Source organism: Apium graveolens, chromosome 4 (assembly GCF_009905375.1).
Source record: "Apium graveolens cultivar Ventura chromosome 4, ASM990537v1, whole genome shotgun sequence".
Classification (NCBI taxonomy): domain Eukaryota; kingdom Viridiplantae; phylum Streptophyta; class Magnoliopsida; order Apiales; family Apiaceae; genus Apium; species Apium graveolens.
Window position 1 is genome coordinate 240038926 of NC_133650.1, and position 16818 is coordinate 240055743.

The window sequence follows — 16818 nt, forward strand, 5'->3', positions numbered from 1 at the left end:
TTCAAAATAATATCAATGGTACTAATTATTTTACTAAAAATTGTACTGTGTGGATTGAATGAGTCTACAATAAAAAGGGGAAGTTATGGCAATAGTTTTAGAGTTAACTGTAAAGTGGTATCAGGAATTATTATTATGTTACAATTTTGCTATATTGGAAGGCATTCAAAATACCAGTTGACATTTATACTGCTAGGCAATTTGATTCTTGTATGGTACATAGAAAATATGATTCTCGATGGCCTATTTTTGTTAGGAAATAAGAGAATAGGCTTACTAAAAGAGTCTGTATAAGTAGTATTAATATGGTAAGGGTATTTGAGATATTTAGCAGGCCAAGTGGGGCTGTAGTATAAATACTCAAGCAGTTGTAATTTGAATGTAGTTTATGATATGATAACATAAAATGGAAATCCTTTTCCACCAATTCTCTCTCTATCTTTCTCTCTCTAAAACTCTCTCTCTCTCTAAACTGTTTCTTCCTCTGCAATCTATCTCAATCTCTGATTTCTATCTCTAATTCTCTGCTTCTTCTACTCTTCTATCCTCTATCTAGCATATTAATCACACAAAAAAACACAAAAAACACATTCAATTTAGTTGTCAATTTCTGAATTCTATTTTAGCAACTTACAGTTCCTAACAGATTTGGTATCAGAGCTTCCTAATTCGATCAACCACTGCTTCCATCTTGTTGTGCAATCAAAACCGAGTCGAGCGAGCTAAGGATCATGGAAATCGCAAGTATAGTGAAGGAGTTAGGGTTTCTGCACACCAGGTGTTTGATCTCTGGTCTCTACTAAATAGATCTGTTAATTTTTGTTGTTTTACAGTTGTTTACACTTAGTTTGCCTAGATCTAGTGTAATTGACTGTTGTTTGTTGAGAATCTTATTTGCAATTATTGTGTTGTTGTGGTGAGATCATTGGGAAATCATGAAGGAGAGTGGAGTTGTTAGATCTGATGAAGAGTTGATGCAAGAGATACATCAACAAGTTAGCAGGCATAATGAAAAAAATAGAGAGAAATTACATAAACTAGAGCAGTTAATGGATCTATTGGTTCAGCAGTTTCAAATCATGAGGTCAAAGAAAACAAAAACTCACGAAGAAACATTTGAGAATCCTTTTGGTTGGACAACCAATAAGAAGTCAGAGGATGAAACCTTGCAACACCTCAAGTTCAGTTTCCCCAAGTTCACTAGAACTAGTAAGGTGAAGGAATGGTTAGAGGATTGTGAGTTATATTTTGACATCTACAGGGTAGAGGACCATAAAAGGAGTATGATAGCTGGTATGCATCTAGAAGGAGTGGCAAGGAGCTGGTATCAAGTGTATACTACAGGACAGTCACATATTCCATGGCCAGAATTTTGTGCTCAATTCTCAGCTAGGTTTGAGGCATTGGAGGAAGAAATGTTGTATGACAGTTTTAAACAATTGAAACAGACTTCAACAGTAGAGCACTATTTTGATCAGTTTGAGAAACTTATGGAGCAATTAAAGAGGAAAATGCCAACTCTGACTGAAGAGTTCTTTGTAGAAAGCTTTGTGGGAGGTTTGCATAAGGAGGTCAAGGAAGTTATGAGGCTGTTAGAACCTACCACTGTGGAGCAGGCCTTCAAAAGAGCTAAATATTATGCTTTATGGAATCAAAAGCTCTTTGATAAAGGAAGTGGAAAGACTGTTAAAACCAACCAGAATTCTAGGACTGGAAAAGAGGCTACCCTACAGAGTTTGAAGGTGGAACAAAAGCCAACTACAGTAGAAAATGTGCAGATTTCAGAGGAGAATCAAAAAGAAACTGTTAACCAAACACTGGAAGAGCCAAAGGAATCCAGTGATGAGCTTAACTCCAATACTGAACGAAGGAGCTTGGAAGAATTAATTATGGAAGTGTATGTTCATGATATTGAAGGACATCATACTAACCAGACACTTGTGCTCACTGGTGAGAAGGGAAAACACACTTTATCTATATTAGTAGATGATGGAAGCACTCACAGTTTCTTGGATGAAACTGCAGCATCTAAGCTAAAGTATGACATGGTAGAGACTACACCTCTACAGGTGCTAGTAGCCAATGGAAATAAGCTCACAAGTAAATACCAATGTACTGATTTTTCTTGGAAGATGGGAAAGAAAGAGTTCAGGACCACTGTGAGAGCTCTACCTATGGGAAGATATGATCTGGTCCTCGGGGTGGATTGGCTGGGGTCTTTGGGACCAGTGACCTTTGATTACAAGCACTTGAAATTCACTTTCATGTATCAAGGGCAGAACATTACTTTGGAAGGCAATAAACAAGGACTTAAACCTGTACTGCATGAGATGAGTGTTGCTGCATTTGTAAGGAGTTGCCAAAGACAGGAGAATGGCTTTATCTATCTCCTATATCAGGTTCCTGAGACAGAAAAGGGTGCAGAGGCTACTGCAGTTGCTTCAACTTGTCAAGCAGCACTAGCAAAGCTACTACAGCAGTTTGAAGACATCTTTAAGGCTCCAACTGGCTTACCTCCCATAGAGACATAGAGCATGGGATTGATCTTAAAGAAGGGTCCCAACCATTTTCTATCAGACCTTACAGAAATTCTTTTGACCAAAAGAATGAGATAGAAAAGCTCATATTGGAAATGCTGGATACTGGAGTTATTAGGCCCAGCAGTTCCCCATTTGCTTCTCCTATACTATTAGTTAAGAAGAAGGATGGGACTTGGAGGTTTTGTATTGACTATCGAAAGTTAAACTCCCTCACAATCAAGAACAAGTTTCCAATACCTCTAATTGAAGACTTATTAGATGAATTGCATGGGGCCAAGTTCTTCACAAAACTGGACCTAAGAGCTGGATATCACCAAGTCAGAATGAAAGAGAGAGACATTGAGAAAACTGCCTTTAGGACACATTGGGGCATTACGAATTTACAGTGATGCCCTTTGGCCTCACTAATGCCCCAGCCACTTTTCAGCGCTTAATGAATAGAGTGTTCTCTGCACATCTAAGGAAGTCAGTTTTAGTCTTTTTTGATGACATACTTATATACTCTAAGACTGAAGAGGAACACATGTTCCAACTTAAGGAGGTATTTCAAATTATGAGGGACAACCAACTGTTTGCCAAATTATCTAAGTGTGAGTTCATGCAACAGGAGGTAGCATACTTGGGATATTTGAGATCTGAAGCAGGTGTGACTGTTGATCAAAAGAAAGTGGAGGATATAATATCATGGCCTCTGCCTACAACTGTTAATGCCTTGAGAGGTTTTTTAGGGATAAGTGGATATTATAGGAAGTTTGTCAAAGGCTATGGAATCATTGCTAAGCCTTTGACAAATCTGTTGCAGAAAGATAACTTCCATTGGACTGAGGAGTCCACATCAGCTTTTGAGGCTCTCAAGCAAGCTTTGGTAAGCACTCCTGTGCTAAAGATGCCTAACTATGCTGAGGAATTTACTGTAGAAACAGATGCATCCAACACTGGTATTGGGGCAGTCTTAACTCAGAGTGGAAGGCTTATTGCTTTCTTCAGTCGAGCTTTAGGACCTAAGGGTCAATCTATGTCAGCCTACGAAAAGGAATTAATGGCTTTGGTTACTGCTGTCAAGAAATGGAGTTAATACTTGATGGACAAGCATTTCTTCATAAAAACTGATCACTGAGCACTGAAATTCCTCACGGAACAAAAGGTCAGCAATCTGCTGCAACAAAAATGGATCAGCAAACTTATGGGATACAACTACACTATTCTTTACAGACAAGATAAAGACAATAAGGTAGCAGATGCTTTGTCCAGGAAATTTGAGGCTAACCAAGGCCCAGATTAGCTGCTAGAGGAAGACAATGCTGATGAAGTTAATCATGAGGACATGGTTGGAATTCAAGGAGGGGCTGATGTTAGGAAATAAGAGAATAGCCTTACTAAAAGAGTCTGTATAAGTAGTATTAATATGGTAAGGGTATTTGAGAAATTTAGCAGACCAAGTGGGATTGTAGTATAAATACTCAAGCAGTTGTAATTTGAATGCAGTATGATATGATAATAGAAAATGGAAATCCTTTTCCACCAATTCTCTCTCTCTTTCTCTCTCTGAAACTCTCTCTCTCTTAACTGTTTCTTCCTCTTACAATATATCTCAATCTCTGATTTCTATCTCTAATTCTCTGCTTCTTCTACTCTTCTATCCTCTATCTAGCATATTAATCACACAAAAAAACACAAAAAATACATTCAATTTAGTTGTAACTTACAGTTCCTAACAGTTTTTTAGATCTGTAACCTGTTTTAAATTTTTTTATTAACAGTCAGGTAATAACAATTCAGGTCTATTGTTGAAGTTCCCAGTAGTTGTTATCTGTCACTAGTTAAGATGAGATGATGTCTTAAAGCGGTAGTCTGCTGCTGATTTACACATTCTATATTTTTGAGTTCAGTAGTAGAAAGGAATTAAGAAGCAAGGAGGTGAACCATGATACTGTTATACAGCTAGGCCATCCAATTCAATCAAACAAACTTAATCCATCACAAGCTGCAGAACTCTCTTGGCGACCAAGGTCAGGTACTATCATGAACGTTTTACTTTCACTGGTAGATGATGCTGTTCACTATTATTGCATCTTAAACGCGGAGCGTAAAACAATTAAATTAGGTTTTAATTGTGTCTATATTATTTACATAAAAAATATGTTTATAATTATAATCATATTATCTAGTTAGGAACATTCTAGTTTGGAGTAGTAAAATAAAAAAAAGGATTTGTTTCTTTAAATCAAAAATGCTAGGACATATAAATAAGTATTTAGTTTTTAGGAAATTACTCGGCTTTCGAGAATAATCTTTTTTATTATGGGATAGAGTTAGAGTTGAAACATTTGGATTAAATATGAGGATTTATTGTGTGTTTCTCGCCGACTCTTTGCGTAGATAGGTGTTTACCCGTGTTTTACCTGTCCTATATCGATCTACGTGGTTAATCTTTATGGGCATTGTTGTGCATGTACTTAAAAACCCAAGTAAAAGAAAAAAAAGCTTTTACATTCTTTAACACAATTTTTTGATATGCCATTGATATTCTTTGCTTGTCAAGGGTCTTTCTACATAAAGGCTTTTTATCAGATGAGGAGGGTGATCATATAATTTCACTGGTACAGGACATTTTTCTCCTTTACAATCTCTTCATCCTTATATTAATCACTATAAATTGTATTCAATTTTGTTAAAAGTGTTTCCAAAGTAATTTGTTGGGCTTCTGTGAATTATATGTGACCGATCCATGAAATCTTTTCTTTGTTTAGGGGCATGGAAAATATTTCACCAGGATTGATAGTTTGGGGAAGGTAAGTAAAGCTCCCAAATATTTAGAAATCCCCTAATAGGCTAAAACACATAAATGATTTCTTTTCCTCTAGTCTGTTGAATTAAATGTATGTTCTATAAACCAACTGCATCATAGTTTGTGGATTTTATACTGCATTACTTGGATTTTTTGTTCCATACCCTATACAATCTTCTTCTTTTTTTTCTTTTAGCTGAATTTTTGGGTTTTGATATAAGGTACGTCATTTATTTTTGTGTATCCATATTTTCACAGACTCACTCAAGTGAACTATTCAGAAAAAGAAAAGTATGCAAGACATAAGTTGTGTAGTGTTGAAATTTGAAACGATTATGTGAAATATCAAGGTTATCACATAACTGCATAGCCATTTTGGTCTCAACCTCAGCAGGGTGGCTTACCACCAGTACACTTTTTTATATCACATCCTAGTTGGCCAGTCAATACTTGCTCTTATGGCATTACGAGATTCTGTCAATGCACCAAATACGTTTAGCTATCTCTCTCACCTGCTGCATGTTTGACTAAAAGTAATGCTGGCAGTTAAAAGAGATTGTTGAGAACAATGAACAGAGGTAGACACATTTATACAGTAAAGAAGCACACTTATCGCCATTGAGGGAGACTGCTCAACCACATTCTGACATCTTTATACTGTTAAGTGATTCCGAAAGAGTGTCAAGAATACCCAAGAGATTGAACTTGTTTTGTCAGTTATGAACAAGCCAGCCTATTACTCTCAGTTAAGGGTGCCATGCACTATTAATCAATCATTAAACCACCGCTACACAGTTAACACATTATAACATGCAAATATTCTATAATTAGCAACGGTGAAGCAAATAAGCTATGAAAGGATTGGTAGGAAAGATAGAGAAGTTGCCTGAATCCCCCCCCTATATGCTTAAATTTGAAATTCTCCTTTGTACGGAGACCCTACCTAAAATGTGAAAGAAAAAATACAGATAAGTCCCTCTTAAATCACAAGTACTCTCTAAACCTTTCTCTACATCTCATTAAGATATTTGTGTACTTAGTCCATCATTTAACAAGCTAAAGTTTTGTGATAAAGACATTAATAGAGTATTATCCAATCTCACTTTTAAGTCGATGAAATATACTTGGTTCTTGGACAGTAGGTTATTCGATTTGTTATAGTTCGTCACTGTTCAAAATTGGACTTGCCAATTTATTAAACATTATATGGTTCCAGGATGAGATCATCACAAGGATTGAAGAGAGGATTTCGGCTTGGACTTTTCTTCCTAGAGGTGCTACCTTCATTGTTCTCCTTTTACTTTCCAAACTGGTTTTGTTTTGTGTTCAATTACTTACATGGTTTCTAATGTTATTGTTTATTGCTTTTTGTGGTCTAGAGAACAGCAAGCCTTTAAGTATAATGAATTTTGGGCCTGAAGATAACAAACAAAAATATGACTTTTTTGGTAATCAATCTAAGCTTCTGCTTAGTGAACCTATTATGGCAACAGTTATATTGTATCTCTCGAATGTCAGTCATGGCGGTCAGATCCTCTTTCCTGAATCAGAGGTAAGAATGCAGCTGCCTATGATATGTCGTTATTGCTCATGCCCGGATTTGAAAAAATCTCTTTTTTCAGGATTCACATTCAGAAAGTTCTCATGCGAGGAACATGATTTGGTCCGATTGTGCTAAAAGCAGTAATACCATGGGACCTACAAAAGGAAACGCAATTCTTTTCTTTAATCTCCACCTTGATGCATCACCTGACAGGACTAGTTCTCATGCTAGATGCCCTGTTCTTGAAGGTGAAATGTGGTGTGCTACCAAGTTCTTCTACATAAAAGCCATCACCAGTGTGAAGGTCCAATCACAAGTAGACAATAGTGACTGCAGTGATGAAGATGATAGCTGTCCGAAGTAGGCTGTAATTGGGGAGTGTGAAAGAAACCCAATTTTCATGATCGGCTCTCCTGATTACTATGGTACGTGTAAGAAGAGTTGCAATGCATGCTGAGGGATTAAGCTTTTCATTATTTTTTCTCAGTTAAGCTTAAGAGCATTGCTCACTCATAATATGGTGTTCCTGACATAGGATTTCCCGTTTTCTTACTGTGAAGTGTGAATAATAGCTGATCATCTGTTCGGGAAATTTACCTCAAAAAATAAAGTACTTAGAAAATTGTAGGTAGTAGTCTTTGTTTGTGATGGGTGGCCTCCTGTCATTTTTGGAATATGTAATTTTTATTCTAGATCATAATAAATATACATCATTTTCTAACTCTGATTATGAAATTTAGTGTTTTTCTTCAATTAAATAAAAAAATGTTGTTACCATTTTGTGCAATATCGAAACTATGAGCCTGTCTAACAGTGATTTCCGAACCCCAAAAAGGCAATTCCAGTGCAGCTTTTTGTAATTCTACGACTATGACTGCTCTATGGAGAAAGGTTGCTTTGAGTAGAATCTTTACAGAAAACTGATTTCACATGAAAATAACTATTACAAATTTTTAGATGAGAAATTTTTTAATATTTAACTCCATTTGATAAACCTTAAGTTCATGGTTTTTTTTTTCTGACCTCCAACTTTAAACTTTTATTTTCCACATTGCCAACCTTTTCTTCCACACTTCTTCACAACGCACTTGTATCCCAGTAGGTTTGGAACAAGTAGCAACAATGCCAAAGTAGCTCTATCTCTGCATTTCTGCTTATATATGTAGCTCACCCCCTGTGCATTTTCAGTGTGTGCATTATTGTACATTTTAATTCTGGATTTTGGGGTGGCTAGACTTTGATGTTCATGGCTTAACCACTTCAATCATAATATACTATAGCTTTGACCCACAAGAGCTAATGGCGGTGTGAAGCACTTAATGTTGTGCAAAGTTATCCAGACTGCCAGGCAAATTGAGTTGTAATACAGCTTTTTCTTAGACTTCTCAAGGTCCTCGAGACCTGCAAGGTTGGATAAACTACCCTGATCAATATTTAAGTTGTTTCAATTCCTTAATGAGTACTATAGTAGTAGTAATAGTATTATATAGAAGCTTGGTGGACAAGCATAATCACAATAGTCTTTGGCATTGGCCCTCTTAGCAGCACTCTGTTTTCTGTATAACACTACTCCTTTCATGTTTGTTTTTTGATATTTGTACGCATTATTGCAATTTGATTTAGTTTTGTGAAGGGCGGGTGATTGAAAGTCGACCTTCCACCAGAGAAAGAGGGATGGATACCACTGAGGGCTGGGGAAGAAGGCCAAGCCCCTGGTGGTAATTCTAGTTGTTGTGTTATTTATGAATCTATGGATCACTTTAAATGACTGCTGATGCTTCAGTTGCAAGTAAATGAGAATGAGGTCTACCAAGCTAGTTCCTTCCTTCTATAAGTCTATTAATAGAGATGTTCACAAACATAGGAAAAGAAAACACATATCTTGAGACAATACCAGCTATTATTTAATAAAGCATTTCATATTTCCTTTGTATTATATGTATACTTGTATTCATTGATATGTGCACCATTCATGCATGGGATGGGACTCAACAATTTGTCCACCTTAACAAGTTGTCATTTGATAAAGAGCATTATACAAATGAACCATTATACACCAGGAATAACATATTCACAACTCTACATTAGAACCCAACAATTTGCAAGTAACAACATTACAAAATGTAAAAGTACACTACAATTTGCAAATAATATAATGTTCAAGTACACAACAATTTGTAAATAATCTAATGGAAAAATACACAACAATTTGCAAATAACGAAAAACTACAAATTACACAACAATTTGCAAATAACAACATATCTAACAATAATTTGCATATAAAAGACTGCAAATTAGTCTTCAAGACACCAATAAGAAGTAGGGAATACCCCAATACCATCTTAGCACCCCCAGATTGACTTAAAGAAGACGTAAAGAAGAAATTAAACTTAAAAGAATCAAGATATTATTACATACAATAAAAGTAAGAGTAATAAACTAAATTTCACCCTTCTAATCCAGCAAAACCTTTTACAGTGAAACCAACTTTTTCAAATTTACCCTTCTCACTGCTCTGTCGAAATCTCAAATAATCTGCACAAACAAATGGCTTGTATGCCCTCAAATTCCCTTTACCCACTACTTCATTAGGTGCAGATATTTCCTTCTCATCCTCAAAACACCAAAAGAAAGCCATGGAAAATCGGTTCACTGGTTGCGTCAGAACAACTCTGTGCTCTGATGACCTTAGCTTTCCATTACTCCAGGCTTGCATCAAGTCTCCAATGTTTACAACCAGAGTTTCTTCACAAGGATTTATGTCCATCCAGTCTCCTTCTTTGGACTTAACTTGAAGCCCGCCAATTTCATCCTGGTATACGACGGTTACACAGCTCATGTCAGTGTGCATGCCAAGCCCTTCAACTTCCTTCTCAGCAACCCCTTGATACGGTGAATAGTTAATTATCCTCAAATAGCCATGACAATTATCAAATTCAGATTTGAATTTTTCTTCAAAATCATCCCCCATGCACATCAGTATAATGTCAATAATGCTTCTTGATAGTCTTGTCATGTTGCTCCCATACTCTTTTAGTATCTCACTGCCAAAATAGAAAAACATAAATAACACAACAACTAACTTAAGTAAACTCAAATGCTCAATTTGAATTATTGTAAATTCATAATATATATTTTTTCATATGATAGATGAATATACCCTGAGGATGAGCTGAGGTAACTACATGATCAGAGTATAAGGCTAAACATAAATTGTGCTTAAATAACAAGCATAACCCTTTAAATTATTATACATTAGAAAGTTGCCTAATGTGACCCTCGGACCAATTATTATTATGATAGATTATCGCCTCTTACCAGAATTCGGAGTTAGGCTGGTTTAGGAGTGCCTCGGTGGAAGTTTGGGCAGAGTTGAAGAAGTCAGGTCCAGACACACGGAGACTCTCAAAGAAAGGGGATGCGATGAAATGAGGTGTGTAAGTATTTACTGCTGTTGACGGGCCAGCTTTAAGTTTCACCTCTGCAGGGAGATTGAAAATGTGGTTTCTGGACAGGGAACATATTGTCTTGTAAAGATCTTTGGGGACTCCATGGTTGATTATGTGAAAGAATCCCCACTCTTTGCAAGATAAAAAGAGGGAAGATAAAGAAGATGGAGACAAGGGTTGTGACATGTCAAATATAGGGAGCTCAATGGCATTCTCAGATTTAGACATCATTATCTAGGAATATATGATAACTGAGGTAGTTTGTTCAGTTGTGCAGGAGTCTATTATATAGGTGCTTAGATACAAAGCCACTATGCATATTGACATAAACATATAACTGTATGCACACTACAAATATTTATAAACTACTCATTTCTTAACAATGATTAATTATTGAAGAGCTGGTTGATACAACAAGAGGTTTAAATAATTTCAACAAAAGCCACATAAGGATTATTGAAAAGGACAAACTAGATGTGAAACCAAGTAACTCGGTCCTGTAGAAATAGGTATATGACGGCATACAAATATATTAATCGCTCCCTCCATTTCCACATAATAGTCGCTTCTAAAAATAAAATTCGTCACATAAAATTCGTTGTTTTCTTGTTTCAACACAAATTTGTGAATAGTATTCCTAAACTACTCTTACATTTACTATTTCAAGGTTGAACTCATTTGAAATTTAGTTGTATATATTCTCATCTCAATGTAAACTAGTAGTATTTGGAAATGGATGGAGTAAAATTTATAGAAAAACCTATTTTCAAGTAGGCAATTATTTAATATCTGAGATGGCAGTATAATATTAACATAGCAAAGTTCTTGGACAGGTTTCAGAGTTGCAAGTAGAAGCATATAGTATAAACAAAGCATGAACATACATGTTTGACCCTAGAGTTTAGCCACCCTTGATAGTATTATTTAGTGTTTTGTATTTTTATGTGAAGGTCAATGAAGAAGGAGGGGTTAGATATGGCATGAGATGGGTAGCAGAAGGCAGGAATGCCGGAGGTATGCTGGCAATCTCAACTTTGTCAAATTCTGTTATGCATTGGCTCTTGATCCTAGACTTCAGTTTAAGCTGTTTGACTGGTCTTATCATATTACAGAGTTAACAGCTTTAAGTAGAATATATTTTAGATGAACAAGCTTTAATAATCTGTATATATATACAGACTTGAACCTGAGAAATAACATAATTGGACCTACTTGGTCCGAATTTCTACTTCAGATTTCATGAATTTGAACTTCCGCCCTGAGTTAATACCGGAGTCTTGTGTACATGGTACGATATTTTAGCAAACTTGACCCTGTGCACACACATTCAAACAAGAAAGCATGGTGAGAGTTACAAGTGTGCAATCATCGCATATTCACATGGTTACGAGGAAGGTGATTGAGTAGGTAGCCCACAAGAAATTGGGGCAAGAAATAATATATACATCTAGTTGAGTATGATCAGTTATCAAGTGGTGAGATACTTTAATCTGATGCCCTCCTTCCAAAAGGTAGGAATCCAGTATTCAAACACTAAAGTCAAATTGGGAATATATATGCCCATGGTTTGCTCAAAGGAATAATTTTAGTAGTTATCAGTTAAAGGATGCAAGCTAGCAGAACAGTAAACTAAATAACATTGATGCTGCCAGAACATGGAAAACACAGTAGGAACTTAAATATTACAGATGCTAATAATGTGATCCATACTGCTGGGGACTTAAAACATTGTCTCTTAAAGAAAATACAGAAATTGCTCAAAGTCGCTGGAATGAAGCTTCACTCTTTGCCACAACTCGGTAAAACTCACATGTACGATTGTTTATACTCCTTGCATTTGCTGCTCGCATAAGCCGAACCAAAGAAAAAACTGCATTAGATAGAACCGTGCCAAAAAAATTCAAAGTCTAGAGCTTGTTGCATACTCTGAAAACCAAACCAAACTTCAGTTACATTGACAAAATTAAAAAAAAATGTACTTGTATATTTGGGTCTTCTTCATATATAGTTTCTGTGAACTAGGTCTGGTCTGTTAAGCAACTGATTTTGTCGTATTCGGTAGAACAATCTGATTCTTGCAGACCAAGCTCTGGAATCAAATGAAGATGAACTACATGTTTTATAACATAAAGCAAACATGTCCTGCACAACAGCCTATCCCCTATGTTTACATGTATCCTGATGATAGGGAATATGAGTTAATGAAAATTTACTGTAATTTTTGATAAGCATTTGGGGAACAATGCTTATCTCTGATTTTAAGCTAAAGTTCCCGAGACAAACAAAATTAGTGTAAGAGCTTAAAAATCAACTTCACAACGAAATTGTATCCTATCAACGAACCTCTCAAAGACTAGTTAGCCGTACACTTATATTGTTATAAATATCGGTAATCTTATCATATTACTTCAAACCTTAACTGCAGCATTCGAAACCAATTCGCACAAAATTGTACTGTGTTTGCCATTTTGGGTGAAATAAGAAAATCCTTAATAAGAGTCACTTGGTGCATTTAACCACCAAAAACTCTGTAAATAATAAATAGACAACAAGACCCTCTAACCAATCACTGCTGAGTAATGCAATGTGGTTGAGCAGTACTTCTCGTTTGTGTTCGGATGTTTTTTCCTGTCCAGTTTAGGTGCCTTTTTCTACATTACACTGTTAAAGCAATTTGTTGGGAACTATTGACAGAATACAGACACATAACACTGTTATTCTTATCATCGGGACAAATCCTATACCTGTGCTGCTCACGACTTCAAATGTTGGCTCCTACGTTAGGATCAAGCTTTGGTTGCATTTCATATCTGTTGCGACTCTTCCAAAACTCTGACTTGCTAGTGTCCTTGAACATGTGCCAAACTGAAGAGCACAGCTCTGACTTTCACTTTCCGCAACCATACACCAGTCTGAACCCATCCGGGGAGGCATTGCCCGATTCAGACTTCTGGTTATTGGGTTTAAACATGATTTGTTTACATTTACTATTTTTGTATTCAAGCTCAACATTTATGATTTCAAGTGTACTAGTTTAAAATATTCTCAAACATTTTTTTTTTCTTTTTTGAAAAGCTTATGTCAGTCAAGTGAATCCTCCACCGTAATTCTTCCAGCAGGTTTAACCCGATGGCATTTAGGTTGGCGACAGCCCAAAACACAACCAGTAAGGTAAAAGATCTATAGATTGTACAAAAGAAGTTCATTTTTTTCCGTCTGGTACACGTAAACAAATTCACATGCCCCATAATTCAGAGGTTTCTCTGTCATTGCAAACACGGGTGATGCAATCTCCACCTATATCTGTTCCATAGTTCAAGGGTTACTACTACCTCTAAAATTTCATCACATCTGGTTTATAATGATTGCATGTTTTCAAATCTTTGAATTACAAGCCTACATACACTGTAGGTGAAAACAAGCAGGCTCTGTATGTTTGGTACTAGCTGGCCTCTGGCTGCAGCATTGGAAAAAAGGTCCAGCTGGTTCTCGGTACCAAGTTCTTTCCTAAAACTTTCTCGCTGCTCCACCACTCAACGCCAAGAGTAGGTTTGTCTGAGGCATCTCCCTTTGTGTTGTCAAAGATGAATTCTTTGCTATATCTGAGTGAGTGAGTTTGATGCACACATTCATACTGCTGCTCCTGTTCATCCCGTTCAGTTTTTTCGGGCAAGACAGGCTCAGTGCAACCTTTGCAATCACAGCACTTGTTGGCTTTCTCTGGTTTATTATTGCTTAGTATAGCTCTTTCATTCGTCGCCTTTTCTGGACATTCTGGTACCATTTCAAGAAGACAGTCATGTTTCAAACATGCTGAAACATATTCAGTTGGCAACTCAAATGAGACTCTGTGATCAAAAACTACTTCCTCGTCCTCGGGTATCTTGTCCGAGCTGGCAAGTGTTCCCAATTCAGAAATTTGGGACTCAACAGGTGTAACTTTTAGTAATGGCTCTCCAATAGTTGGTGTCAGAGAACCAGAACCTAGCGCTAAACCCAGTCCGTTTGGAGTTGAAGCACCAGAGCCTAACCTTGAAACACAACCATAGGGCGTCAAAGAGCCAGATTCCAACCTTGAACCCAAACCACTCGGTGTCAGAGTTCCAGAACCTAGTCTTGAACCCCACTTCTGAGAGGAGAAGTATTCATATCCTAGAAATTTGGAAATTTCCTCCACACGGAACTTAACGATAGGTTGCTTAGCAGGAAAAGGTGAAGATGTGCCAGAATTCGGAATTGTTGAGCCTGGCGATATAATGTAGCCTCCTGGACTTCCTGGGTACAACCGAAAAGGCTGGAAATCATACTGCGATGATGGAAACTTTTGATCTGGCCCTGTATTTCTTTGAGTTCGAGCTAGAGATGAAGCCAAAAGCTGAGCAAAAGGAACTTCAGGTGATGAAGGTGTTGTCAACTGTGCAGATTCAGGAGGTGGAGTGAAAGAAGCAGTTGAGGGCTCAGTGGTGTAAGTTGAGAATACAGGCGGTGAAACTAATTGAGTTTCATAAGCATAGGGTCCGATGGTAAAAATGGAGGCGGTACCATCTGGGGAGTAGGCATTGACAGAGAGAGATGCAAGAGAGAGTAACTTGGTAGGTGAATGCATGCCAGAGGAAGGCTCTGACTGGAAAAAAGAAGCAGGGGAAGAAGGAGGAGCAACAAAAGGAAATACTATAGTGGATGAGTTGTTTAAAGTTTCAGTAAAAAGGACTTGTGTTGCAGCCTCTGTTGGTTCAGGAACAAGTGTGGCATGACCAATTCTTTTGCTGTGTTTCGGAGATCCAAAACACCAGTACAGACTCCAGCAACCTCCCCACCTCCTCTTCTGAGTTCAAAATAAACAGTTATTAGATTTATTGTTTAATACTTTCATATCAAAGCATTATTACAATTTACATAACACAACTGATTTGAAGAAATAATGTTAGTCACACTCACACAGTCAAAAAACCTTTGGACTGACCACTAACAAGGAAAAGATCCTAAATGACAGAACTAAGTGTTTCACTAAAACAGAAATCCATCCTCTCATGCTCTATACATAGTTCATATACCTCAGATCTCATAAATCTTAGTTCCCGTAAAAACCAAAACCTACAGCTCTTTTTTATATATTCAACAACGATAATAGCCATTAGCCAAGCAAGGAATAAAGCACAGGAAATACGACATCAGTTTGCTTGTTGTCTAGTAGAGTACTAGTCCAAAACCGACGGCAATGCATGAACTTGTTCTAGAGACATTCAAACACATACCTTTTAACGCGTAAAACAGGTGAGCTAAAAATTATACATTCTCCAGTGATACAAGCTTTGCACATCAATTAAGAGAATCCTTGACATTCAAAGGGTAAACCTTAAATGACAACCAACTTGTGCAATGAGGGATAACATCTACTTCGTATTAAGAAACAGCTAAAAAAACAAGATTAAATCAATAGACTGTTCATGTAATAGACTTTTTAGTTGCCTTTTTTTTCACACTACTTTTTGCTTCACATATAAGTTGCAGTTAGCTTCTTGATTTCATGTAGTCAGTAGACCACATAATTTTCCTCACTACAAAAAACACACATCTTCCCAAAAAAATCTAAATATGTAATCACGCGAGGGGACAGAGGATCAAGACTCCTTATATTCATATCAAACTAACATAAATCTAACACAAAAGATCGCATAAATTCCAAAACAAATGATCACATATTAATAAAATACCTCTATTACAAAAATATATGATAAATAAGGAATGCATAACCAAGTATCTGACATGCAATATTTCGACTTTAATAAAATAGTATAGATATTCGGGACGTACGTACCCGAGCACTGGATGGCTGAACTCGAGTTTGAGAATTAACAATAGCAGTAGCTGCAGCATTCACAGTTTCGAAACTGTTATTCGATAAATTACTCATATCCAATCTAAACAGACAAAAGAGAAGACTCCGTTCTTTCGTATAAACTTAATATAGACGTCGGGCAATTCAAGTAACCGAAAATTAGGCCGGAATGTAGAGTAGAAATGAGGATGAAAAAACAGAGAGAAGAGACAGAGTTTTATAAATGTGAAAGTCCAACAGGAAAGGAATGAATGATATCATTACTACATTACTTACTTTGTGTGTGTTATTTTGTAATTATGTTCAATAATAAGGCCAAACGGGATTACTTTAAGGCTTTTTGCCTTAATAATGCATGCACTTCATTTATTGTGGCTTAAATTTTTTTAGTTAAACCAGTAATGACCCCAAAAACGAACTAATAATTGAATGATTCGAGCGATAATGTCCTTTGATTAACTTTGTAGGAAATTTCAGTGCTAGTCCTTTCAATACGTTCAATTTCAAAGAATTTGTATTATTTTCAGTTGAAGGAAATTATATTTCTGTACAGTTTCACTAATGACAACATTTTACTTTTTTAAAAGGCGATTTATTTATTTATTTTGACAAATATAACTTATAAATGAGTATTTGTTTAAAAAAAATCGGAGCAAGT

At 36.4% G+C, this 16818-nt stretch overlaps 3 protein-coding genes across 5 annotated transcripts; 1 reads left to right on the forward strand and 2 right to left on the reverse strand.

Annotated features, from left to right (window-relative positions):
- Window positions 1–379: 379 nt before the first annotated feature.
- On the forward strand, window positions 380–7642 carry LOC141720727 (putative prolyl 4-hydroxylase 12). 2 transcript variants are annotated; one of them, XM_074523322.1, is made up of 7 exons: window positions 380–778; window positions 4430–4549; window positions 5083–5140; window positions 5291–5332; window positions 6545–6602; window positions 6708–6880; window positions 6951–7642. In XM_074523322.1, the coding sequence occupies exons 1-7, from the start codon at window positions 732–734 to the stop codon at window positions 7233–7235; spliced, it is 783 nt and encodes a 260-aa protein (XP_074379423.1). In that variant the 5' UTR covers window positions 380–731; the 3' UTR covers window positions 7236–7642. The 2 variants fall into 2 exon arrangements, with proteins under 2 accessions (XP_074379423.1, XP_074379422.1); XM_074523321.1 differs by lacking the exons at window positions 4430–4549; window positions 5083–5140; window positions 5291–5332; ... (1 more) ...; window positions 6708–6880; window positions 6951–7642 and adding an exon at window positions 922–4084 and having other exon boundaries at window positions 382–778.
- Window positions 7643–9012: 1370 nt separating this feature from the next.
- On the reverse strand, window positions 9013–10615 carry LOC141717072 (gibberellin 20-oxidase-like protein). Its single transcript, XM_074519189.1, has 2 exons — window positions 10191–10615; window positions 9013–9916 (listed from the first exon to the last, which is right to left on the reverse strand). Exons 1-2 carry the CDS (start codon window positions 10550–10552, stop codon window positions 9319–9321), a joined length of 960 nt encoding a protein of 319 aa, XP_074375290.1. The 5' UTR covers window positions 10553–10615; the 3' UTR covers window positions 9013–9318.
- A 2873-nt stretch (window positions 10616–13488) lies between these two features.
- On the reverse strand, window positions 13489–16418 carry LOC141720728 (uncharacterized). 2 transcript variants are annotated; one of them, XM_074523323.1, is made up of 2 exons: window positions 16140–16418; window positions 13489–15146 (listed from the first exon to the last, which is right to left on the reverse strand). In XM_074523323.1, exons 1-2 carry the CDS (start codon window positions 16233–16235, stop codon window positions 13764–13766), a joined length of 1479 nt encoding a protein of 492 aa, XP_074379424.1. In that variant the 5' UTR covers window positions 16236–16418; the 3' UTR covers window positions 13489–13763. The 2 variants fall into 2 exon arrangements, with proteins under 2 accessions (XP_074379424.1, XP_074379425.1); XM_074523324.1 differs by having other exon boundaries at window positions 16136–16418.
- Window positions 16419–16818: the final 400 nt, after the last annotated feature.